Source organism: Leptopilina boulardi, unplaced genomic scaffold (genome assembly GCF_019393585.1).
Source record: "Leptopilina boulardi isolate dan_hultmark-lab unplaced genomic scaffold, ZJU_Lbou_2.1 LbouV2_216, whole genome shotgun sequence".
Taxonomy (NCBI): domain Eukaryota; kingdom Metazoa; phylum Arthropoda; class Insecta; order Hymenoptera; family Figitidae; genus Leptopilina; species Leptopilina boulardi.
Genome location: NW_026137770.1, coordinates 1,544,062 through 1,571,904, shown reverse-complemented (window position 1 = coordinate 1,571,904; position 27,843 = coordinate 1,544,062). Strand labels below are relative to the sequence as shown.

Genomic DNA, 27,843 nt, shown 5'->3' with positions numbered 1-27,843 from the left:
GGAGTTGAGACGGGCATAACCTCAAAATTATTATCAGAGGTCAAGAGATGATCCTCCTCCTTCAAATATCAAAGGTCATAGCTCAAAGGAGAAGATAGCCTCAAATTTACGTTAAAGGTCATAGGCGTGAAGGCGAACATAACTTCAAAATTTGGTCAGTCATAGAAAAAAATACTGACAACCTCAAAATTAGAATCATAGAAAAATGGTTAATTTAATAAATTTCTTAAATAAAAACAAGAATATGCAGGAAAAATGGAGAATTTTGGATTAATTTGTAAAAGGAAATAAATAAATTTTAAGAATAACAAAACAGAAAATTTGAGGGAAAAAATCTTTAAAAAAAAAAAAAATTTATAAAGGGAAAAGAAAGTTGAACATTTAAACAAATTATAAAAGTAGTAAAAATTAAAAAATATTATAATAAAAAATAAAAAAATCATCACATAATTGTGCGATTTAAAAAAAAAGAATTAAAAATATCCTCTCTTCTGGAACTTTTAAAACTTCTCTATATAAAAAGATTCGCGTGTCTAAATAACATTTTCAGATATAAAATAAATTTAAAGAGAAAGGTTGTGAGACTGTCGTTCAACTTCTCATCAAAAGGACGTTTTAGGTATGCCGGAAAGCATTGTGATTTGGAACACAAGATTACATCAAATGTGAAATTCCTTTCTACTATTTTCGTTTTACTTGAATTCTCGTTTTTTTTCCACCCTTATTTTTTTTTTGAAACCCCACAATATACGTGATGACTCTAAATTTTCCGAAACGAGGGTTCACCAACCAAAGTCAGGAAATTGGAAGATCTCAACATTACTCTGCACTTTTTCACTAATCGACAATCGATACTTTGTGTCCCACACTCTCTCAAAGCCAATGTTCAATTTCAAAATGAATTGCACCAATTACATTATCCAGAATTAGAAAATTAAATATTACACTTTTCAAATTAGTGTGGGATAAACCTTATTGCATTAAATCGAATTCAACTGTGAAATGTATTTTAATTCAATTTCCTAATTCAGAGGTTCAAACAAAAAAAAAGAAAATCTATTCTTGTTTCTGTTAAGTGATTTCAACAATTACAGAGTGAAAAGGTGAATTTTTCTTCCTGCAAAAAGTTGAGAAAAATTATAACATTCAACAACTTGAAGCGTGTTTAATAATGTTACATTAATAATTTACTAGTGCTCTAATTTCTTAGTTTTTTTTCTATTCTTTGGCAGAAACACTGTAAAACGAGAGTTATTAAATTAATACTAACTTTAGGTACTAAATTGCCTTTTTGTTCTATTTTAATACCTAAAATCGGTACTATCTTAGTACCTTCTTTTTACATTAAGTACACAATAACATTAATAAAATTTATATTTACACTGAGAAAAAAATTTTAGTGATTGCAACAAAATTATTTGGTTAGGTAATTTTGGTTCTTGTAGACAAATTTTGGTTGGCTGAAACAAAGTCGTAGAGTTATCTTAACATAACATTTGGTTAGGCCAACCAAATTATTTGGTTGAACATTTTTAAATTCCAACCAAAATTCGGAATCGGGTCTCTCTGTAGCTCAATTGGTAGAGTATCTTACCGGCAGTAAAAAGGTTCTGGGATCATACCCCAGCAGCGAGAAACGACCCACTTTTTTCAGAAACGATGTACGAAAAATATTTGTACGAGTTTCGTACATAAAAATTTGACTGTTGGTCAATTAAATTTCTACCTTATCAGATATGATTAGGTCAATGAAATACTTAATAGGAGACACTTATTTACCATCTTAACTAAATAATGAAATAAATAAAAAAGATAAAAAGAAAAGAAATAAGGTAGAATAAAATTTTTATTTAAAAAAAAATGTTTGTTTGATCAACCAAACATTTTTGTTGACTTAACAAAAAAAATTTTGTTGAGTTAACCAAACATTTTTGTTATGCCAACAAAAAACACTCAATCAAATTTTTTGGTTGAGTCAAACAAATAGTTTGGTTGCTTAAATACCAACCAAATTTTTTTGTTGGCCCAACGAAATTTTGATTGCTCTGACTAATCATTTTTCTCAGTGTGTGAGATCACCAAATACGCACTAATTTAAAGATTGAATCCAAATTTGAGGAATCTCTCTAAATCTGAATTAGTGAAAAGTGAGCTACTAATTTAAATTAGTACATTCGTGTGATGTCTATAATATAAATAATTAAAAATGTAAAATTTTCTTTAAATCTGAAACTAAATAAAATTTTAAGAGAATCGTATATATTCAAGAAATTCTTGTTTCTCAACACATTTTTGTAGCTATTTGTCTGTAGTAAGGGGCAGGGTCGCCTAGTCCGCGGAAAAGAGGAATTGCAGTGAAGAGTGGCGCGACGAAGCCAAAGAGGCGGATGAAGTAGGTAGAGAATATAAAAAAAAAAAAAGAAAAAAAAATCGAAGAACATGAGAGAGTCGAGGTGGGATTGACGCACTGAATTGAGTTTCCGTATTGGGTCGCTGTCATAGATTTGCGACAATCTTTCTGAGACACATTGCCAATGCGATTCTACCTTCGATTCTATCTTTTGCTTCATGGACTGTCGACCTTGTCGAAAGTCAAGAAATAGATGAAAAGCTAAAAAAGGGAAAAACGAGAAGACACAAAACGAACGTGAGGTATACACTGCCAATCACAAACAAATGGCCGTGCCAATGGGACATTTACGAATCCTTTAGGATCGCTGAACTTTACTTCCGTAGCTATTTCGTCGTACCTCTTTACTTTCTTATTTCCTCTAAGCTTTTATTCAATGCACTTTTGGGGTTTTCGCAAGCTTTACGAAAAGAAAAATAAAAATTCTCCATTCTACTCGAGGATGATTCTTTGTTTGTTTTTTTTTACAAAAATTCGATTTTAATAATTCCCAGTGGGAAAAGCACGATTGGATGAATATTGGTCCAATATTGGGAGCACTTTTGCCAATCTTGGTCCATTATTTTAGCCCATATTGGACCAAGTCTGGGAGTGTAGAGACCAATGCCAAGGCTCGAATTTCAATATTGACCCAATATTCAAAAATACAAAAAATTAGACTTCAGCCAAGATTAAAAAAATTAATTATTAAAACTAAAATATAATAAAATTTTCTGCTATATTTATATATTATTATATATAATAACATTATTATTTCCCTTCGGATCAAGGGTTATTTATAAAATCATCCGCAATAAACGGAGAAAAAGAAAAAAATATTTTCTAATGTCCTGCTAGGCATTAACAATTATCAGCTACATAAAAAAGATATTGTGAATATTCTGTACATATCGCGGATACTTATACCCTAACCGATTGATGTTGTTTATGAGAGAGAAAAACACTGCCATCTGGCGGATAGTTGGAAAATTAACGTAGCGCGAAATTCAAATTGCGTGAAGGAAGAACTGTAAATATAAACATTTACTTGAAAATGTATTTTCTTAAGAATGCATACTACTGCATTAAACAAAACTTAACTAATGTTACAATGGTCACAAATAATTTTTTTAATTTTAATTCTTTATACTTACAGTTTATTCTTCATGCAGTTTGAATTTCACGCTACGTTAATTTTCCAACTATCCGCCAGATGGCAGTGTTTTTCTCTCTCATAAACAACATCAATCGGTTAGGGTATAAGTATCCGCAATATGTACAGAATCTTCACAATATCTCTTTTATGTAGCTGATAATTATGTTAATGCCTAGCAGGACATTAGAAAATATTTTTTTCTTTTTCTTCGTTTATTGCGGATGATTTTATATATAACCCTTGATCCGAAGGAAAATAATAATGTTATTATATATAATAATATATAAATATAACAGAAAATTTTATTATATTTTAGTTTTAATAATTAATTTTTTTAATCTTGGCTGAAGTCTAATTTTTTGTATTTTTGAATATTGGTTGAATATTGGGCCAATATTGAAATTCGAGCTTTGGCATTGGTCTCTACACTCCCAGACTTGGTCCAATATTGGCTAAAATAACTGGTCAAATATTTAGCCAATATTCAGTCTTGGCAATTTCCCACTGGGTTATTTCGCTTTCATTAATAAATTCTCGCAAATAATATTCTTTTACTTTGCTAATATTTTAAAAATTTCGGTGTAACAAATTTGTTTGAATAAACTATGTTGATAATTTGATTGACCTTACCTTTAAGATGTTCCGAAGTATCAGCCGCTCCCGCTCGCATGATGTCACTTAAATAATGTTCTAATGTCCGCATACTATCCAAAGGTGAATTTCCGTTTGCCGTCATACGATCCTAAAATCAGACAACTTTAATTAATGGATCTTTCTAAACATATTACACCCAGAGAAAAAAAATAGTAATTTTAAAAAAAAGTGTATATTTAAGTAATTTTTATTTATTTCAAATAAATTGTTTTAAAGTTTTTTTTTTTAAATTTAAAACGACAAACTGGTATAGGGAATTACACACTGTAAAAATTAGTGTCTAAATATAAGATGTTTTGGTAGTCACTTTTAAGACGTTTTGGTAGTATCTTTTATAGTTATTTAAAGTGTGTTATTTTAAGATGTTATAATAGGAATAAAGCATCTAAATGTTAAAATTAACATTTTATTCTAAGATGGAAGCGAATGAAAGATATCATTTTATTTTAACATCTTGTTTTAAGACATCAAAAAGATACCTACTTTTTGCAGTGCAGAATCGTCATGGGAAAGCTTTTACATATTTTACAAAAAATAAAAAACAGAAATTTTTTTTTCATTAATTAAAGTGTAGAAGTATTATTTCTGTGAATATAAATGACAGGAATACTAAACAGACTGAAAATCGCTAATATATTGTTTAACCCTAGTAGAAATTTGTCGTGGATGCACTAGATTGACTCAAGTTACTTGACAGTTTTTCTCGCGGACGCTGATTCTAGCTGAACTGATAAATAACTGTGAAGTTACTGATCAGTGCTTTTTGAAAGAAATTCAAGTTGAACTTGATAATTCCACGACTCAAAGCTATCCAGTTTTTTTAATGGCACTGTCCAGTGCTGCTCGAAATTAAATTCATATCCTTGTCATGGCGGTGGCGCTTCAATAAGTCTAGTAACTGGACAGCTATGCTAGGATTTTGTGTATTGACATTTCGCTTGCTTGATTTAAAAAAATTACAACTTGTTTATAAAAATTAATAATAATAATATTAATATTCCTTTCTCAAAAAAAGACAGTGCATACAAAACACATGAAAATGTATCGAAATATCTCGGTGGTCGAAAAAATTGAATTTAAGAAAAAATGAACTTTGCTTTCCAGAGCATCTAAATCAATATTCATTTTATGAAAATCACTGTAAATTATTGTTCCACATATATATTTTTTGCATAACTTATCTTATTGCAATAAATATACACTTGCAAAATATTATTTGTTGTAAATGTTTGCCAGCTGTCATGAATCAGAAACGAACATAACCTATATTTAGTTGAAATCACTTGATTGGCCCAAGACAAAATAGCGCGCGCTTTTTTAAAATAATAAAATTTATTAAATTATAATAAAATAATTGCAATAAATTAAATTATTATGAAAATAATATTACCTTGAATAAAAAGTGTTTTTAGTTTTTAAAAAAAAATGATTAAACAATTATTATTATTTTCAGACAAATTTTACAAATATAGTAGAATATTATTTTTCTGTTTGAGTATATTATAATAATATAATAATAATAATAATAATAATAATAATAATAATAATAATATTATATTATATCAATAATTATTAATTTATTAAAATAATTTTATTTATAAAATTTTACATATAATTTTTGAGGATAATAAATAAAAAAAATTAGTAATTAGTTTTTTATAATTGTCTAATGTTTAAATTAAATTATAAGTAAATCATTTAAAATCAAATAAACATCTAAAATGTTTATTTGCCTAGAAAATAATAAAAATAATATGCACAAATTCATAATATTATTAGGTACAGTGAAATACGTCAAGCATTTATTCTAATATCACTGATCAGAACGGCCGAGTTGCGTAAAGCGTGCGTTTCTTTCGTTCCCGCCCAGCGGACCCGTGTTCGCTCCCCGGTAGCCCCAAGATTTTTTCGTTGAAACTGCGAGAAGTGTTTTAAGGTTTATGTTATGACATTCATATTAATATAAAAATTATAATTGTTTCAGTGTTGTTAACAGTTCAGGTCAAGATGTTGCTTCAATCGTTTTACTTATGTAAATTTTTTTTTTAAATCCAGTTTAATTGTGAATGAAAAATTACATTTTTATAACGAATTACTATATTTAGTGCAATATATTTTCTTATAATAATTTTTGTTGATAATTGGAATATTTTTTTTAATTACATAAAATAAACGTGTTTACTACATTAAATCTTATTATTAAATGAATTTCGAAATATTTAAAAGAATTAATTTGACTAGTTTTTCAAAAGTCCTATTGATAAATAATTATCAAGTTGGGCTGGATAATAACTTGATGAAAAAAGCGTGACATGACATTCGAGTTTTTAGCTAGCTGGTCAGTCAAGTAACTAGACAGACTCCAGCGCGACTAGGCAGTTCCTTTAAAATAGCTAGGACAAATTTCTACTAGGGAAAACATCAGCATTTGATGTGCGTCATGGTCATCGGGCCCACCATGGATATTTCATTTTTGAGCACTAACCTTGAAGATTGTAATTTAATTTTTGTTAAATTGTAAAAAAGATAGTCTAAAAATAGCAATAACTAAATTATTCACTATGCGCAGAATGACTAATATAATTTGGTATCTACCGCCTATTTGACAGCTCCCTCGATTTGCGCTCCACCAACCTCATCAGCAAACTATATAAACAGAAAACCGATGATCGGGCTTCTAGTGTAATTTATATTTAGAGAGTATAAAATACAAAAAACAAAGAACTTTTGAGTAATTGGTATCGTTTTTCTCGCAAATAAGACAAAATGTGAGAAGATACTTTACAAAAGGAAATTGTTATACTCTTAAGAAGGAAGAATAAAGTAAAGAAGAAAACTAAAGGAATACAGGAAGTTCCGGGCAGAACATAAGATACTTACGCACAGTATATATATATATGTATATATTGAGCTACACAACACACAGTGTTCGTGAAAGTCAAGTCTTTCATTCCTTCCACCATTATACTTAATCGAAATGAGCTCTTCTGGTCAAGAAAAGACTTTTAGAGATGGTAGAGAGCTTGGACAGAAAGACCATTCTCTCTTTTGCAATAGAAGACTTGCTGGTGTATATACATATATATATATATAAGCAGGGTGACTCAAAAAGAAGAAGACTTGCCAGAGCGGAAGGTGGATGGCAAGTCAAAGGTAGATCGAGAGATCGGAAGAAGCAGAAAACTCGACAAGCTGCCAAAGGGACGGCGCACGAGGGTGTGTAAGAAGACTGGAAAAAAGAGAGAGAAAGGCCCGTAATAGACCACTTGCATGAACTGGAGTGCTGTTAATGCGAGGAAGCATTCAAAAAGTCTACTGCACACCGCCTTTCCAACTCCTACTCATAAACACCCACCATACATACACCAAACTGTAAAGCCCTTTTTTTCCGTCTCGCCACCCACTTTTAGACTATCAACTTTGGTGAAATGCTAAAATACCGCACATTCAACTGATATATACGCACTTTATATTTTACACAAAAAACGAGCTCGATGCAACTAACAATGCTTTTATTCTTAGTAATACTCAAGGAAAAATGCGTTCACTTGATTTAAGAAAGATTCTATCGATAATAGAATCAACAGTAGATTTTAAAAAAAACTTATACAGGATGTATAAAGGATGACATTTTTCCTGTGTTTTTTTTTTACCAAAACCAGTTTTTTTTGAGTATTTCAGTGTGCAATTTTACCTGTACATTAATTTAATAGTAGGTGGGACTTAATTATATATATATAATTAAACGTTTGTAACTACAATGTTATAAACAGGTTTTTGCTCACGAATATATATATATATATAATAAATAATAAGCAAGTATGTTTACTTTGACAAGTAAGAATTCACAATATTACATAACAACATAACCTAATTTCTTCATTGTAAGTAGCAGTTTTCCACTTGGTTGCAATTTCATAATATATAATATAGGCCTAAAAGGTACAACGACCTCAGAAAGTAGAGAAAGCGAGAGAGAAGGAAAAACACGAACTTGACGGTGACCAATTGAGAAAAACGACTGCTCTAACGGAAAATAACGAGTGGGAAAAATAGGTAGACTAAGAAAAATGTCAGAACGACACGTACAAATGCTAGTAGCTGACTTCAAAACCTCTTTTCATTCCCTCTTTTCGTGTTAAAACCCACGATAAGGCTCGCCTGACCACTGTCAGACCTATACTACTTGCCAGACAATGATGTTTCAACGCAACAGAATTTTCTCCTTTCGCCTTGCCTTTAATGACTCATTCTACTTATTGCGTCTTTCATCCTATGCATAACTACTACTGTTATATTAATCTCGAAATTTCATTTTAATTGATTTAATAAAATTTTCATACAAATATGGAAAAATCAAGACTTTTTTTCTACATTAACCCTAGTAGAAATTTGTCCTAGCTATTTTAAAGGAACTGCCTAGTCGCGCTGGAGTCTGTCTAGTTACTTGACTGACCAGCTAGCTAAAAACTCGAATGTCATGTCACGCTTTTTTCATCAAGTTATTATCCAGCCCAACTTGATAATTATTTATCAATAGGACTTTTGAAAAACTAGTCAAATTAATTCTTTTAAATATTTCGAAATTCATTTAATAATAAGATTTAATGTAGTAAACACGTTTATTTTATGTAATTAAAAAAAATATTCCAATTATCAACAAAAATTATTATAAGAAAATATATTGCACTAAATATAGTAATTCGTTATAAAAATGTAATTTTTCATTCACAATTAAACTGGATTTAAAAAAAAAATTTACATAAGTAAAACGATTGAAGCAACATCTTGACCTGAACTGTTAACAACACTGAAACAATTATAATTTTTATATTAATATGAATGTCATAACATAAACCTTAAAACACTTCTCGCAGTTTCAACGAAAAAATCTTGGGGCTACCGGGGAGCGAACACGGGTCCGCTGGGCGGGAACGAAAGAAACGCACGCTTTACGCAACTCGGCCGTTCTGATCAGTGATATTAGAATAAATGCTTGACGTATTTCACTGTACCTAATAATATTATGAATTTGTGCATATTATTTTTATTATTTTCTAGGCAAATAAACATTTTAGATGTTTATTTGATTTTAAATGATTTACTTATAATTTAATTTAAACATTAGACAATTATAAAAAACTAATTACTAATTTTTTTTATTTATTATCCTCAAAAATTATATGTAAAATTTTATAAATAAAATTATTTTAATAAATTAATAATTATTGATATAATATAATATTATTATTATTATTATTATTATTATTATTATTATTATTATTATTATTATTATATTATTATAATATACTCAAACAGAAAAATAATATTCTACTATATTTGTAAAATTTGTCTGAAAATAATAATAATTGTTTAATCATTTTTTTTTAAAAACTAAAAACACTTTTTATTCAAGGTAATATTATTTTCATAATAATTTAATTTATTGCAATTATTTTATTATAATTTAATAAATTTTATTATTTTAAAAAAGCGCGCGCTATTTTGTCTTGGGCCAATCAAGTGATTTCAACTAAATATAGGTTATGTTCGTTTCTGATTCATGACAGCTGGCAAACATTTACAACAAATAATATTTTGCAAGTGTATATTTATTGCAATAAGATAAGTTATGCAAAAAATATATATGTGGAACAATAATTTACAGTGATTTTCATAAAATGAATATTGATTTAGATGCTCTGGAAAGCAAAGTTCATTTTTTCTTAAATTCAATTTTTTCGACCACCGAGATATTTCGATACATTTTCATGTGTTTTGTATGCACTGTCTTTTTTTGAGAAAGGAATATTAATATTATTATTATTAATTTTTATAAACAAGTTGTAATTTTTTTAAATCAAGCAAGCGAAATGTCAATACACAAAATCCTAGCATAGCTGTCCAGTTACTAGACTTATTGAAGCGCCACCGCCATGACAAGGATATGAATTTAATTTCGAGCAGCACTGGACAGTGCCATTAAAAAAACTGGATAGCTTTGAGTCGTGGAATTATCAAGTTCAACTTGAATTTCTTTCAAAAAGCACTGATCAGTAACTTCACAGTTATTTATCAGTTCAGCTAGAATCAGCGTCCGCGAGAAAAACTGTCAAGTAACTTGAGTCAATCTAGTGCATCCACGACAAATTTCTACTAGGGAACGATTTTTATTATATCGCAATAAACATCCTATATATAATAAAAAAAAAATATATATATACATATATATATATATATATAAAATTAAATTCACAGTAATTTCAAAAAGGGATTTGTGAATTCAATTTTATTGACATATTTTGATATACAAATATTGTGAATTTATTTTAAAAACTGTTCCCTTTTATTCATCAGATCACGCTTTCAATCAAAATATATATAGGTAAAAACAATGGACACAAAAGATCAAAAACCGATAAAATTCGTTGAAAATAATTGATTCTGAATAAAAAAAAAAAATTTTTATTTTTAATTAATCTATTCATAATTATTTTATTAAAAAAACTTTTTTATAAATAATTGTAAATAATATATTTCATAAAACCTATTTAAATTAATATAAATCTCTGCATTTATAAATAAAATAAACATCAAATTTCAGTCATGGTATTTTGTTGTAGAAATATAAATTAAATGTAAATAATAGAATAATAATGAATTTTCGTTTATTACAATTTATAAAATACAATAGGATATTCACGAATAATATTAATATATTCACTAGTATCTCTAGTTTACATCCTATTTGAGGTTTTGCTGTGAAATTCTGACCTTATAATAAAAAAAATATTAAAACGTTTGTATAAAATGATCCCCTTTAATTGTTAATATTTTTTTTTAATAGAAAAATTTTTTTAAACCTAGTTTAATTACATTTTTTTAAATTAGGAAAAGTGATTAGGCCCTAACTAGTGCCCTCTTTTGAATTTAATTAACACTCTATTCAGGGTTTTTACCGATAATTCTAGCCAAACCCCTAAAATAAAAAAATTATTAGACACTAGTGTACCTATAGATCCCCTTTAATTGTTAATAGCTTTTTTAGGAAAGATAATAATAAGAGCTTAATTTATATACATTTTTTTAAATAGGGAAAACTGTCTAAGCCCTGATTAAAGTACCATTTTAAATAGGAAAAAGTGTATCAATTCACAGAAAAAACGCTGGATAAATTTTGTTGCGGGTAATTTTAACCAATGCTAATTCACATAGACGATGGCGCCCTCAACTAGGATAAAATTTGTTGCAGTTAATTCTTATACCGATTTTGGGGTAAAAATTCTACTGTTTTTTAGTGTGTTTCTGCAAGGGTACAATATTATGTGAAATTTATATTTTACGAATATTTCTCGAAAACTAAATTTATTGACTTATTTGTAATTATGTAATTAATTTGTTAATAATTTGAAAACATTTATTTTTCAATTTTTATATTATTATTAATTACTATTTTTATTATATAATTTATAATTGAATGTAATTGTAAATTTCATTAAAATTATTTTTAATAATTTATTTAAAAGGATTATAAATTATTGTTAGATGTAAAAAATTTTGTTATCACAAACAGAACGTAGTAAACAGTCTTAATATTCAAGAAGTGTTAAGTCAATAGTGGCTGCGTGGTCTCCGTATACGGTTCGCGTCCCAAGGGTCCTGGGTTCGATCCCACTTGTATGAGATTTTGCAAAATTATTCTCAAGTGTTTTATAAATTATATTGCTAATGATCTTAAATGGAATATATTTTAGAAATAAAAACTAAAATAAGTCAATTTAAAGGAAAACGGACCACAGCAGAGATAGAGAAATTTGGTCAGTACTCCATCAGGTCCACATTTCAATTTCCGCATTGATAAATCATACTTATTTAAAGGCATATTAAAGTTGTCAACCCAAAAACCTACTTTCTCCATCCGTATTCAAATTTCTCCCTTTCCCTTGGATTCTATCTCAGAAATATCTTTGCCGAGAGGAGAAGTATTTGTCCATAAATTTGTTTACTTTAACGGATTATTTCAAAAAGACGAGCATTCCTTAATCCCGTACTCTCTGACCGTGACACTTATTTGGTCAATCGGAATGAGAAAAAGGTGAATGCAAACATTGAAATGAAACTATGTTGATGCGAGAAAAAAGCATGGTGAAAGGGCCCAAAAAATATCGTGCACATTCCTGCTGAGGACCAACTTAGAGTAATCGTCCTCATCCCTTGCATCCTTTACTCTCTGATACCATCAACCCTCACTCTTTCTCTCTCAACCCCACTATCAAACTTGTTCAACTTAGTCCCACCCCTATCATCTCTTCTCTCTTTCCCTCAACACGTGACTGTATATTCTGGTCCAGGTTTCACCTACTCTTTTCTCTCTCTCTCTCTCTCTCACATTGCAACATTCCATCTTTCTTCCTCTACCTATATATAATATTTGTCTCGTTTCCTCTCGCACTCCATACTATACTCTCTCCCTTTCATTCACACGGCACACTGGAAAATCAATATAGGGAAACCAAGGAGCGGCGGCAGGCAGACAAGCAGGGCGTCGACAGCAACCCCCATGCAAGCTCCACCCCATTTTCACCCCTTCTCTTCATCCCTCAACGTGTACTTCCGTCTCTTTCGATTCATCTATCTCTGTCCCATTTCATCCAACTTTCTCTTCCTTCCTCTCTCATTTCAGAGTGATTGGAGCTCGCTTTCAACCTACTACGAACAGTTATTGGCTGTTTCTCATCAACCGTTAACCTTCATTGGCCATTCGACTGCCATCACCCTTCCACTCTCAACCCACCATGTTCGTCGTATCGTTGCACCAATTTCCCTATACAATACTTCTATTGCGTTGTGATGGTGATGGCACGAGATACCTAGAAATTACCCAATTCTAAAATATGCATAAGACTAAATGTTCTAAATCTTAATTAGTGAAATGTGAGCTACTAATTTAAATTAGTAAGAAATTTCACTAATCTTTAGTTACTTTTTACTAAAACTTTATAGTCAAAAAATTTTAAAATACTAAATCAATCAGTAATATTTTACTAAAAATTAGTAATACTTCTTACTAATGTGAATTAGTAGCTCACTTTTCACTAATTCAAATTTAAAAAGGTGTATCATTTTTTCATTACTAAATGAAAATTAATTTAAACTTTTACTATAATGAGTTTTTTTAGTTAAAATTATTTTTAAAAAAATAATTCAAGAAGATTATTTAAAAATATTTTTCAAAAAATCAATATTGCCTCAGGTGTATTTTATTCGAAATTAAAACAATGAGGAAGTATTTTTTTAAGTCTGAGAGGAATATATTATTATAAAAGATTATAAATATTTTATCAGATCGTAATTTATTCATTAAGGAAATTGAAGCATGTACCTTTTGTACCTAAAAAGACGAGAAAATACGCAAATCGTGCACATCTCTATATATAAATATATTTTCCAGCGTTTTAATATTTCTATGTTAAAATAAATCTTTTTAAAAATATTTTATGCAGACGATAAACATTATTTATAAAACTGAATAATATTTATAAACAAATAGTTTTTTTTTAAAAGAAAAAAAATTATTCTTGCACGGAGAAGAAAAGTTAACTACCTTAGCTAATATTTAGCTACTTTAGCTAAATCCAATTACTATTATACACTGAAAAAAAATAGTATTGAATCAAGAAAACCTATATGTACTTATTCAATACCAATATTTAAAATTTTTGACTGATATTGCTTATCACAGCAAACTTTTTCGTTGTCATAGCAAATAATTTGGCTGTGGTTACAAAATTGTGATAGATTCGACAGAAAACAGTAATCTCCAAATTTGAATTAGTGAAAAGTGAGCTATTAATTCATATTAGTAAGAATTTTTTACTAATTTTTAGTAAAATCCCACTTAGAAAGATTCCCCGGAAAGTGCCCCCCGGAGGTTCTATCAGAATTCAGCCGGAACTTCTAACGTAATTCCGTCGGAGTTCCAAAGAATTTCCGATGGCATTCCGACGGAATTAGGACTCTAAAAATTTTGAAAAAATTAATCAGAATTCCGCCGGAACTTCCGACGGAATTCTGATAGAACCTCCAGGGGTCATTTTCCGGGGAATCTTTCCAGGTGGGATATTACTATTTGATTTAATAGTTTTAAATTTTTTTACTAAAGTTTTAGTAAAAAGTAACTAAAAGTTAGTGAAACTAACGGTTGTCATGATAACGATTGCTATAGAAACGGTTGCTATGGTAACTGTTACCATGGCAACCATACGAGTGTACGACAGACGGACGGACTCCAAACCGAAACTATAAGGCTTTCGGGCCTAAAGTACGAAACCCGAAAAATTATCTGTTCATTTAATAGCAAACTTTATGAAGCAATACTTTATAAAGTGCTTTTTAAAAGTGTAAAAATAACATCACGAAAGTTGTTGACAAATAAACAAGTTTTTAATTTTGTATAATTTACTTTCATGAAAGTTTAAGTATCATCCACTTTTTGTCTAACTAAATTTAAAGTTTCATTCATTATTATAGTGTAGAAATTCTTTTTTCCCACCGAGTCCAATTAACAATCCCAAGTAGAAATGTGCCACTGGCATAGTACTGACCCAACACTGCCAGTCAGTATAATAGTACTGACTGCCGTACTGGGCCAGTAGTGGACCAACCCTGGCTGGTAACGCTGTCCAGTACTGATTTTGTCCCGCTCACCAGTACTAACGTAGTACTAGAATAATACTGGCATAATACTGGCAAAGTACTCATCCGGACTTAAAATCTCACTTTTTTACAAAATGCTAAAACACGCTTTCCAATGCAAATTTCATCCTTATTAGCTTATTACTCCCATTTTTACCACGAACAGGTAATGTGAAGCCAATAATAGTTAATGTTATTTAGAATATATAAAATATTATTAACAATAAATAATTAAAATAATAATTATCATTTATATTAATTAAATTATTTTATTTTTAATAAATTATTTTACAAAAAATAATTTGTGTTGTAAATTTTTTTATTTTTTTAAATTCATAATATTTAATTTTTTTTACTTTGCACTTATACTTAATTTAATAATTATTTAATAATTGATCTTACACATGAACAAATATTGTACTTATAACACTTAAAACTAAGAACGAAAAATCTCGCACGCATGGGGGATCGAACCCTAAACCCTTAGAACGCAAGTCAGATACGCATACCGCACAGCCGCGCTGGCTTGAAGTGCTGACTTGAAGTAGTTCACCTAATACAAAAGTTTTGATTTCAAAGTTTGTATTATCTATTGATCACGAAAATAAAATGAATTTATTCTTAAATTTTTTAAACTCATAAAATTTTTTCAATTTTTACAAAGATTTAATGAAATAAAACTGGATATCAATTTCAGTTAAATATTTTTAATAAATTATTTTTACCGTAAATAATATTAAAACAGACAAAAATGATTGATGAATTACATAATTAAAAATAAGTTAATAAAAGACGACTGTAAAATATGAATGGTGAAAAATTTTTTAAATTTAATATTTAATTATTAATAATATTTAAAAATTACAGTGAAAAAATTACATTTGCTTTATTTTTAAAACTATTAGAAAAAAATTCTCAACTTATTGTTATTGTATGCATGATAAATAACTTAATGCACATATTTCAATGAGTACTAAAATAACTAAAAAAAACATAAATATATTTTATATAGGTAAATAGGTATATAATAATACATTACAATTACATCCAAAATTTTGAGGGAAAGTATTCGAAAGAAATTAATATACATTTTTTTAAATAAAAAATCATCGTTTTCTACCTATTGAAATAATTTAAAGACTTTTTCATTTAATGTTTTTTATCACCGACATAGTACTGATTCGGTGTGAATGACAGTGTACTGCCAGTACTGGTTTTAATATTTTTTTACCTCCGACATAGTACTGATTCGGTGTATTAGTCAGTACACTGCCAGTACTGAAAGTCAATACCGACAGCCAGTATTGGATCAGTACCATGCCGGTGTTTAATTACGGCGAGCTACGGATATTTCTACTTGGGATGTGTCTTTAATTATTTTCAGAATCTAAATTCAAAGTGTAGATATAATTTAAAAGAAAAAATTATTCTAAAAACACTTAATTAAAAATTATTCTTAACATAAATACAAATGCGAGTTGAATTTATTAAAATTATCTGCATTGCATATAAAATAAATTTACAGTGAAAATTAATTAATCTTTTTTATTTGACCCACTTTTCATATGTAAAAATCATATAAATATATACATATATGAAAAAGAAATCTGATCTTCATTTTATATGAAGTCAATACTTTTATTTAAAAAAAAATATATTTCAATTCAATATCATTTTCCAATTTATTTTCAATACAAAAATAAATAAATATATATATATATATATATATATCTCAGGTTGATTTAAAACAGTTATCCTCCGTATATGAGATGAGAAGTTGAAACTATATTATATATATTCCTAGAAGTAAACAAACTGAAAGTAATAAATATATAGTAAGGAACAAAGTAAATAAAGTAGCAATAGGAGTGATGAAGGATGTAGTAAAGTAGTACGAGAAGGAAAAATTTCGACTGCCGCCATGTCACAGGATGCGCGTAGAAGATCAGAAAGCATGTGCCCGCAAAGTGTTTGACCCAGTTCAGAGTTTGCCGCTCATAAAAAGCAACAGCAGCAGCAGCACCACCACCACTACTACTACTACCAGTAGCACCCCTCTCACCCATCCCAATCGTACAACCTACAAGCAACAACCCCTCCACAATTCACAATCACCCTGGAAAGCCGATCTCACCCTCCCAAGTCACCCCCAGTCGAACGACGATCTGCCTGCCAGAAACATCATACAGAGCATGAATCGAATTACGCTGAACGGAACAGAAACTGCCGGATGTAATTGTCGTGAAGCCGGGTCTCATCCCTTGTCTATCGGAATTTCGTAGCATGTACATACACACACACACACACATATATATATACAATATATATTAAGGTCTTGTCCAATGTACATATTCAAACATAACATCACGACGATATATAAACAGGTACCTTCGAAGGAAACGCAATTTAATTTCCAAAATTAATATAGTCATTTCATATAATAGTAAATTACAAGTGTCTTTATTTCAGAAACAAAAATATAAATTTAGAGTTCACCTCTATTTATTTAAAGAAAAAAGAATTTCTACTACGAAAAAACAAAAAAATCTCACTAAAAGTAAAATATTCACTATTGTGATTTAACATGTAAATATTCTCCGCAGATTTTCTTGCAAAATATTTGATAAATTGAGCTAAAATTTTGCGGAGAATTTAAAAATAGTATAAAAATTCGTTCTCAGGTGCAAATAACTATATTGATATTTTGTCAAAAAATGTATTCTTAAAAAATTAAATATTTCTTTATTAAAATTATACATTTTAAGCTTCATTTTAAGGAATTAATAAAAAGGAACATTTTTAAAAAAAATTCAAAAATATTTTTTAGTTTTAAAAAGGGATGATTTTTCAAAATATCCAATGTTTACATTTTTGCTATTGGGTCACATTAGAAATTTTGCCCCATATATATTTGCTCTCTAAATATATGAATAACTTAGAATTCGTTCATTAATTTAAATTAGTGAAAATCTTCTATTATATTAAAATGTTTAATTTGTAGTCCTCATCGTCAATTATGGTTAAATATTTTGTTTTCTCTCATTCTTTTTCAATAATTTATTTACAGATATTCTTTAAATTTAAAATTTACACATATATAGAATAAAACTTTAGTAAAAAATTATTACTAAATCTAATAGTAATATTTTACTGAAAATTAGTGAATTAGTTTATTCTTAAAATATTGAATTTTGCAGACAAAATTAATATTCTAGATCAACAATCACATGATGTTAATTCACATAAATTTTTCTTGAATGATTTGCATATATAAAAATGTTAGTGCAGGTATTTTTATTTTCAAAATAACGGACTTTAATTAAATAAAACATTAAATTCTGATGTTTTGTACATGTTACAATAGTAACATTTATAAACTTGATTTTTATCTTTATAATTAAATTAAATTCGAGCTATATAAAGGGTAAGTATATTAACCTATACAGGGTGTTCCAAAAGTATGGAAACTTGCAAATATCTCGAAAAGTACGAATTTTCGTAAAAAATGTTCAATACAAAAGTTGTTCCAAACAAAAAGATCTACATTGTTGAAACCAAAAAATTGGGCCCCGGGCCCAATGTTGGGCCCTACATTGAAAAAAGTAGTTTTCTTAAATGAGACCACTAATTTTGAATATCAAATTCGTAATCCCCATGAAATTCTGCGTTCAGACATGTGGTATAAGTGCCCAAAATATTGGGCCCAATCCAAGATATCGGGCCCAACATTTTCGACAAAGAAATACATTTAAAAAATCGTATCTTTGGGGGTTTTTGGGGTCACAGGATTACAAAATTTAAAGCTACTTTTCAAATTGGACACAGAGCCCAATGTAGGATTTCGCGGCCCTATGTAAGGCCCACAGTAAAAAAATAAGTCTGGGCCCAATATTTTTGGCATTTGTACTACAAAACTAAATCCAAAATTTCATGACGATTACGAAATGGATACTAAAAATTAGTGGGTTTTATTTTAGACAACTAATTTTTTTACTGTGGGCCTTACATTGGGCCGCGGAATCCTACATTGGGCTCTGTGCCCAATTTGAAAAGTAGTTTTCAATTTTGTAATCTTGTGAACCCAAAAACCCCCAAAGATACAGTTTTTTAAATTTATTTCTTTGTCAACAAATTTTGGGCCCAATCCTAGACATGGGGCCAATATTTTTGGCATTTGTACTACAAAACTAAATCCAGAATTTCATGACGATTACGAAATGGATGCTAAAAATTAGTGGGTTTTATTTTAGACAACTAATTTTTTTACTGTGGGCCTTACATTGGGCCGCGGAATCCTACATTGGGCTCTGTGCCCAATTTGAAAAGTAGTTTTCAATTTTGTAATCTTGTGAACCCAAAAACCCCCAAAGATACAATTTTTTTAATTTATTTCTTTGTCGAAAATGTTGGGCCCGATATCTTGGATTGGGCCCAATATTTTGGGCACTTATACCATATGTCTGAACGCAGAATTTCATGGGGATTACGAATTTGATATTCAAAATTAGTGGTCTCATTTAAGAAAACTACTTTTTTCATTGTAGGGCCCAACATTGGGCCCGGGGCCCAATTTTTTGGTTTCAACAATGTAGATCTTTTTGTTTGGAACAACTTTTGTATTGAACATTTTTTACGAAAATTCGTACTTTTGAGATACACTGGAGTCTCCCAAGAGAGGACTTCTGAAGAGAGGACTAAGTAGTGACGCGGCGCGGTAAGGAGTGAGGGGGGAAGAGATGGGCGGGATCAGAAAGAGGAACGTGAACTCAGGAGCGTTTGTTTTTAGTGTACCTTTCTCGCGTAGTGTTTTACATACGTAACAGAATGTATTCTGTTAAAAAAAACACATCTCTGTGATACGATATACGGCCCTGGAGTGTTTACAATTTTCGGCGTCAAGGACGAATTCCGTAGAGAGGTCCAAGACTCTTTCTGTCCTCTCTTCGGAGACTCTAGTGTATTTGCAAGTTTCCATACTTTTGGAACACCCTGTATATTTTACATTGAACAAATAAAAGAGATTGACTTTAAAAATTCAAGATTAACACAATATAATCTGCTTTTATCTATATATACATATGAGCTATAATTATATTAAAAGAAAATCCTTTCAATACACTGAAAAAAAATTTATTTGATTCAAATAATCGGTTACTTGACTATGTACTATGAAATAAATATTTATTTGTATTAAATAATTATTGTTTGATCCAAGTAAATATTTACTACATAGTCAAGTGACCCATTATTTGAATAAAATAATTTTTTTTCAAATAATTTAACGATAAATAAAAAAGAAAAGTTGCTGCATTATTCTAACACTCCAATATTAAGAATATTTTTTTTTAATGTAAAATTCAGAATTTTTTCATACATAGAACACAGAAAAAAATGTGTTCTCATTTTTAGAATATCTTTTAATGTTCTTATTAGCTCCTTAAGTAAAAGAAATTTAATAATTACAAATTTTTAATTAAATTAAAAATTTCTTTAATTACAAAATTCTAAAGAATTTTGAAGTACAATAAGAGTTGAAATAAACGATTGCAATTTCGACTACCAATTAGCAGTAGACATAGTTAAAATTTATATAGACATACGAATTTTATAATTGTCATGAAATAAATAAATAAAAAAAAAATTAAAAATGTGTCAAACAAAGTACAATCTAAATATATATATATATAGCAGGAATTTAAAAAAAAAGAAAGATGAGACTGACTTATGTCTCGAGTCTAGAACGACACTAAATGTGGGAGAAAAGTTTAAAACATGAGGAAAAATTGTTACGAAAAAAATAATAAATAAAAAAAATCACCAAACGCAGGTTTCTATTTTTTTCATTTTGCACTTAGGTATTTCTCATTCGTTCCTTATACTCATTCTCTCTCAGGAAATGCGGAGACGCCGGTTTTTTTCTGTCCCTTCACACCCAACGCGTGACTTCCTTTACAAAATATTTCAGGCGAGGATCACGTAAAATGCAAAGAGAAAGCTTGTCCTTTCTTTTCTTTTTTTTACTTTTTCTGTTTCTCTTTTTTATACTCTAACACTAGTTAACCTTAGATCCGGTTTTCAATTTAATTCTTGATAACAACAAGAAAAAAAGTTGCATTAAAAAATAGAGGAATTCGCTACAATCAATATTACATTTTACTGAATGTAGAAATATACTATAGGGTAAGTCCGGGGGAGTTGGCCATACGGGAGAGATGGCCAATTCAAATATTTTATAGAATTTGCTGCTAGGTAACGCTTATTAAAGATTAGTTCGCTTTATTTTGTGGCAAAACACAATTAAAAGAAAAAACTTCACGAAAAATATTGAAGAAGTAAGTAAAAAACTGATTTGTTATTTTGACTAGTTCGGAAAAAAAGTGATGAGTTTACGTTTCTCACTGGTGTTATTATGTTATTTTATAGAATAATTTTGAATTTTATTTTTTTCTGTAAAGTACATGACCCAAGCTTTGTCATTTTATATTTATTCAAAAATTTTATTTATTTATTTAAATTTTAGTTGTGTCAATTTGTCTCCTGACATTAGGAGAGATGGCCATGTTTTTTCGAGGTAAGATGGCCATACTGTTTAAGTTATTGGCACCCTTGAGATTCGTGTGTTCGCTAAAAAAACATTGATTCTGTGGCAAATGACATTTTTTATGACATATATTACAACAAAACACTCCAACAAAGATTTTCAAATTTAAATATAATCAAATAAAATAATCACTATTGTGTAATTAAATCTTAAAAACGTTTATAAACAATCATAACACAGGTCTACAAAATAAGACTTTTTTATATACATATCAGAGTGGTTTTCAATGTATTTTTGTGTGCTGAACACGACCTCGGGTTCTAAAATTGCGTATGAAATCAGGATTTTGAGTAAAGTGGGGGTAAAGTCTTCAAAAACCGTGTTTCTGAGTGTTTTCAGTATTTTTTTCTCTTTAAATTGACGTGCTAGAGATTTCTATCTAGGCTTAAATTGAAGTTTAAAACGTACATTTTAAGACCCATATGCGCATAATAAAAAAATTTTTGAAAATTTGATAAAATGGGGATAATGACCCCAAAAATCTTTTTAAGTGACTTGAACCTAATTTTTTTCAAAATTTCAATTTTTTTATCTTGCGCATACGTATGTATGTGTCTTAAAGTGTAAGATATGAGCTTTAATTCAAGCCTATATAAAAGTCTCTATCACGGCAGGATAAGGAAAAAAAATACTGAAAACACTCAAAAACACGGTTTTTGGAGACTTTACCCCCACTTTACTCAAAATCTAGACGTAATTTTGGAACCCGGAATCATGTTCAGGACACAAAAATAAATTGGAAACCACTCTGATATCTCAAAAAAATTCCATGTAGCCTTGTTGTGTTGGTGAGACAGACAAACAGACAGCGGTTATGAAAATTGCACTGAATTTAATCATAAATGTTCGAAATGTAGTCAGAACAAGAAAAAAAGACTTTAATCCCTTTAAATTAAAAATTTTGATAAAGCGAAAAGCTAAAAATTGATTTTAAAGTATTAGCCATCTCTCCCGTACGCCTATGGCCATCTCCCCTGGACTTATCCTACTCTCTATATGTTTATCAGGAAATGTAATATAAATTATTTAATTAAAATTAATTTGTTAGAATTTTCATTTGACACAATTTCATTATATAATTTACATTTCTTTAAGAGCATTTGAACCTTCGTGACGTCACAAATCATGGCGCATGACACGCAAACTTCTCAGGTATGTGAAAAGCACAATTTTGAATATTTTTTAAAAAAACCTTTTGGAAAATGTTCAGAATAACATAGACTCTGTCTGTTATGTGCGGAAAATTCAAAATTTTGCGTTTAAAATGTTTTTTAAACAATGTTTAAGTTGGTTGTCACAAGTAAGGAAAAATACACGAATTGCTTATATGTAGGTCATTTTTGGAACTTAAACATTGTTTAAAAAACGTTTTAAACGCAAAATTTTGAATTTTCCGCACATAACAGACAGAGTCTATGTTATTCTGAACATTTTCCAAAAGGTTTTTTTAAAAAATATTCAAAATTGTGCTTTTCACATACCTGAGAAGTTTGTATGTCATGCGCCATGATTTGTGACGTCAAGAAGGTTCAAATGCTCTTAAATTATTATTTATCAGAAATTAAATTTCGAATTTTCAATTTCGGGATTTTTTATTTCATCGAAGTTGAATTTTTTAGAATTATTATTTACTCGAATTTTCATTACACATATTAGTAATTTTAAGGAATCTTTCTTTTACAGAATAAATATTATAAAGAATTATTTCTAGACTTTTCATTTGTTTAAATTTACATTTTATTAAAACGTCGAATTTTTATTTTACAAAATTTTCATTATTGTCCAAATAAATATATGGCAGAAAAATTTGGGAGATAATTTCAAAAGTAACAATTAACAAAATTATGATTAGTTAAGTTTAAAATTAACGTCTAAATTTTCCTGACAAATATCTATTCGTAAAAATTGAAAGACGTGTAAAATGAAAATTTGGCGTTTTTAGAATTCTGTCAAATGTAAATTCGACAAGAAAAGAATTTTTTCGAATATTCTTTATGTAAAAAAAAAAATTTTTTAAATGACTATTCTGTCAAATTCAAATTCGATAAAATAAAATCAGTAAAATAATGATAATGAACGAAAAATTTTATTAATATTTTTTTAACTTATGGGGCTAGACCACTGTGAAATTTTTAAAAAATCGAAACTTTTTTTGCTAAAAAAGTGCCTTAAGGTGTTAGAATAAGAAACAATAAGAAACAATAATCATTATAAAGGTAAAATATTTTTAAAAGCTTAAGTTTTACATCCGCGCGGTGCTCTTGTTTCCCAACCCTGTTTGTTTAAAAATGTCATATATGTCGATTATGATATTGTGTAATAGGAAATTATTAATTGCATTAATTGACAACGCATTAGAAATATTCATCAAGCGTGTATTGCTTAAGTTTTGTTCGTTTATAATAAATAAATTATTGATAATTATTTGAACCATAAAAATAATTAAAAATTTTCAAGTGTTGTGATTGTGAACTTAACTTAAATCTTATGTGATAAACATAAATAAAGGTTAGTGTATTTCATTTTATTTCGAAATAAATTTTTTCTTATTTAACTGCTCGCAATTTATAAGTTTTCGCTTCTCTCTTTCTTAAAATTCATAATAAAAGTATTTTTAATATCTTAATATTCAGTGCAGTGAATAAATTAATTAATAAATTTGTCAATAAGAGCATGCCAGCCATGACAGTTATACTTTGATACCAATTCAGGTATCGAAAAATGATCCCACATTCTGGATCATTTCTTGAAAATGATCCAAATATTTGGATCAATTTGATACCTTATATCGAATCAAAACGTTGCATGAGTTGGATCTTAATTCTTGTATCAATTTGATACACACAAGAAAACTGTGAACCCGAAATCAAGAGAAAAGTGGATTCAATGCATAGTTTGCAAAAACTGGGCACATTTAAAATGTGTGAAGGGTAAAAAAAGGGTCAGTTATATGTGTGTCAATTTTAATTTCAATAAATCGCATTCGGAATAAGTATTCACGTCTTAAAAATTATTTATTAATCAGAAAGTAGAGTTTTTACAATTAATTAACGATACAAATAATTATTTCAAAAAATATTTTAAAAGACTGAGTAATTATGTAATTGTAAAATTTAAGTCAGAAATGTTTATTTATTTACAAAAATCTATAAATGTTACGATTGTTGGAAAAATCCTTTGACTGTTTATAATAAAAATACTTATTACGAAAACTATATTTTAAGAGACTGACTAACTATCCAACTTAAGAATATAAGTCAGAAAAACTTTGTTTGTACTTACTAAAATCTAGAAATCTTAAGATTGTTCCTAAAAACCTTTAAAAGTTTATAACAAATGATTAATAAATAATAGTAAATCATATATTGGCAATAATTATTTTAATTACGCGTAAAATTATTTGCTTCAACTGAAACAACTAAAAAAACTGAGCGGCACAACCGACCCCGGCGTCGGCACAACTCTCCCCAGTGCGGAGTTCAACGTGCTGTGTTGCCTCGCTGCACAAAATCAGTTTTTACAAAAAAAAACTGTTCAAAATTATCAAAAAATAATAATGGATTTAAAAACTACATTAAATTTTAAAATAGATAGACTATAGATTAAAACAAAATGTTTTCATTTTACTAGCATTTTATATAGTTTTCTCAAAATCGGCACTTTCAGACCCGGTCTCCCCTACGCGTTTTTCAAACTGGCTGGTACGAAAATAGATAAAAATTGGTTTTCAGCTTCAAAATAACATTCTTTATGGATGTACGTAGGGGTTTTTTGGTTTATCAAAAACTTTTTTTTTATTAACAATTTTGTACCAATTTTTTGCCCAAAAACTTGAAATTTTGATTAAAACACGTGCCATTTTCACAAAAATCAGTTTTTTCAAAATAAATAAACAAATAAAGTTATGGTAATTCTGAACTTACCAATTAAAAGTTAAGCTAATTCCGCATCCAACGAGCCCTATATGAAGTATTTTGGATAAGTAGATTGTTAATAAACAATTGCAATGTTAACTAATTGTTTATTAACAATCTACTTATCCAAAATACTTCATATAGGGCTCGTTGGATGCGGAATTACGTTAACTTTCAATTACTAACTTCAGAATTACGGTAACTTTATTCGTTTGTAAAATATTTCATTTGTTATAAACATTAATTAATTAATTAATTAATTAATATCTCAAAAACATTAAAAGATCCCACTCTGAAAATTACATGTTTTGTAGGAAATTAGTCAAGCTTTCCATTGAGATAGTTAAAAATAATTTTAAAAAATCCGATTTTGAGATAAACGTAAATTAACATTTTGACCTTGAATTTCAAGGTCAAATGTTATTTAAAAAAAAAAATTTTATTAACAGCGTGTAGCCCGTCAAAAAAGCTTTAAAAATCATTATATATATGTTAACTTTTATGCATTCTACTTATAAATATTGTACATTGAAAAAAAATTTTTTTTCAAAAGTCAAAAATTAAAAACGTTTTAATTCAAAAACTATTTTATTAAATTCAATAATAATTGATTTTTAGACTTTCACCAACAATAACAACATTTTAGAAAAGTATGAATTAAATTCGAGAACTTTTAATTTTTTGTTCGGACATTGCAGGAATTTTGCCTCATATGTACTTAACAATAAAATATAATTGATTTTTTAATTCATTTTATTCTGTTCTTGAAAAAAAAATCTTAAAAATGGGTCTGATTTTCGGCCTTCACAGTGGTCTAACGTCTAACCCATTAAAAATTGTATTATAAAATATTTCTTTCTATATTCAAAAGTAAATTAATACTTTATTAAATGTTAATGTTAAGAACTTCAGGCACATAAATTCAGCTAAAACTAAATTCTATAGGTAATGAAATTCTGTTAAATGAAAATTATAAAAAATTAATTTTAGAGCTCATTTATACGTCTCTAATAAGGACAAAAGTGTTTTAGAAGAAGACATTTTTTTTGCAGTGCAGAATAAACATATATATATATATATATATATATATATATTTATTGTATGAAAATTTTTCATGCAAAACAAAGTATATATAAAGCAGTCGCATATAATATTGTTCACAACCAGTAATTGAAACGAGCACAGTCTGGTTTAGCAAGGAAAACAATGAACAATATAAAAACAAGTAGAAATAACGTGCAGAATGTAATTGCAGGCGAGACGCATTCTTCCTTGCCAACGACAAGGGAAAAGGGTGATGTGTTTCACATCGCGTAACTTTGAAACGGATTTAGAGGAGTTGTAGGGTGGCAAAACGGTGAGGGAGGGAGGAAAAAGAGGAGAGAGTTGAAGAGTAAGAACAGACTGAGGGGGGGTGAGGGTCGAAGGCGACTATAAAGAGGTACCGAACAAAAAGTCACTCAAATTTTGTCTCTGAGTGCCATTCAGAAGCAGACTCTGCTTCTCAATGCTGGCTGTGTCGACAAACTACGCCCTGTCGCGAGGGTTTTGTTTTCGCGTAAAATACCGACAATCCCTATTGCTACCGTCTTCTTTACTCTTTCGGTATTTTCCTCTTGCTGCACTGACGCTATGGCCTGCAGGTAATCTCTCTCTCTTTCTCTCTCTCTCTCTATATATATATACTGCTATATTTCAACGTAAACAACAGCTAGATTTTGTGCATGCGAAAAGTTCAAGTACCGCGTTTTAATGTTTATTCCGACGTGATGGAAGGGGTTAAATTTATTGCACAACAATGAAATTCGTTAATGGAGAATTTGCTCTGCTTTTCAGTCAAACATTTCAAAGCTGGCAACACTCGACTCTATTATTAATTACGTAATTATGGAAGGGAGAAAAACCTTAATTCTATCAAATGAGCTTACACGTTACTGTGATATTGTTATTTTGTTAATGAGGAAGAATTATTATTAATAATTTAATCACAAAATAATACACAAGTGCTTGCTTCAAACAAAAAAAATACAAAATGATGAGGATCTTTTAATTTAAACACTCGCTGAGACTATTGAGTATTTACACTTTTAAAATGAGATTTACATATTTGAATTAAACAAGTGAACAATGAAAAGAAAATACTACTGTACATTGAAAATAAATTTATTTCATTCAAATACTCGGTTACTTAACTATTAGCAAATAAATATTTACTTGAACCAAATAATTTTTATTTGTATCAAATAAACTGTATTTGAAACAAATATCATTTAATTAACTCAAATAATATAATTATATTGAAGAGATGTTGTTTAATGTTTCAAAACTTGTATTTTCAATAATTATATTTGATACAAATAAATATTTATTTGATAATAGTCAATTAACCGATTATTTGAATAAAATAATTTCTCTTCAGTGTATATTTGTATAA

General features: G+C 28.7%; 1 protein-coding gene across 4 annotated transcripts in view; it reads right to left on the bottom strand.

Moving 5' to 3' along the window:
• The window catches only part of LOC127279367 (cytoplasmic polyadenylation element-binding protein 2), a 367,840-nt gene that overhangs the window by 298,796 nt on the left and 41,201 nt on the right, over positions 1-27,843 (bottom strand). For all 4 annotated transcript variants that reach the window (XM_051301677.1, XM_051301681.1, XM_051301678.1 and 1 more), the window contains exon 2: positions 4,176-4,287. In XM_051301677.1, the coding sequence (XP_051157634.1) occupies positions 4,176-4,287 (112 nt within the window). The remainder of the gene's footprint in view (positions 1-4,175; positions 4,288-27,843) is intronic.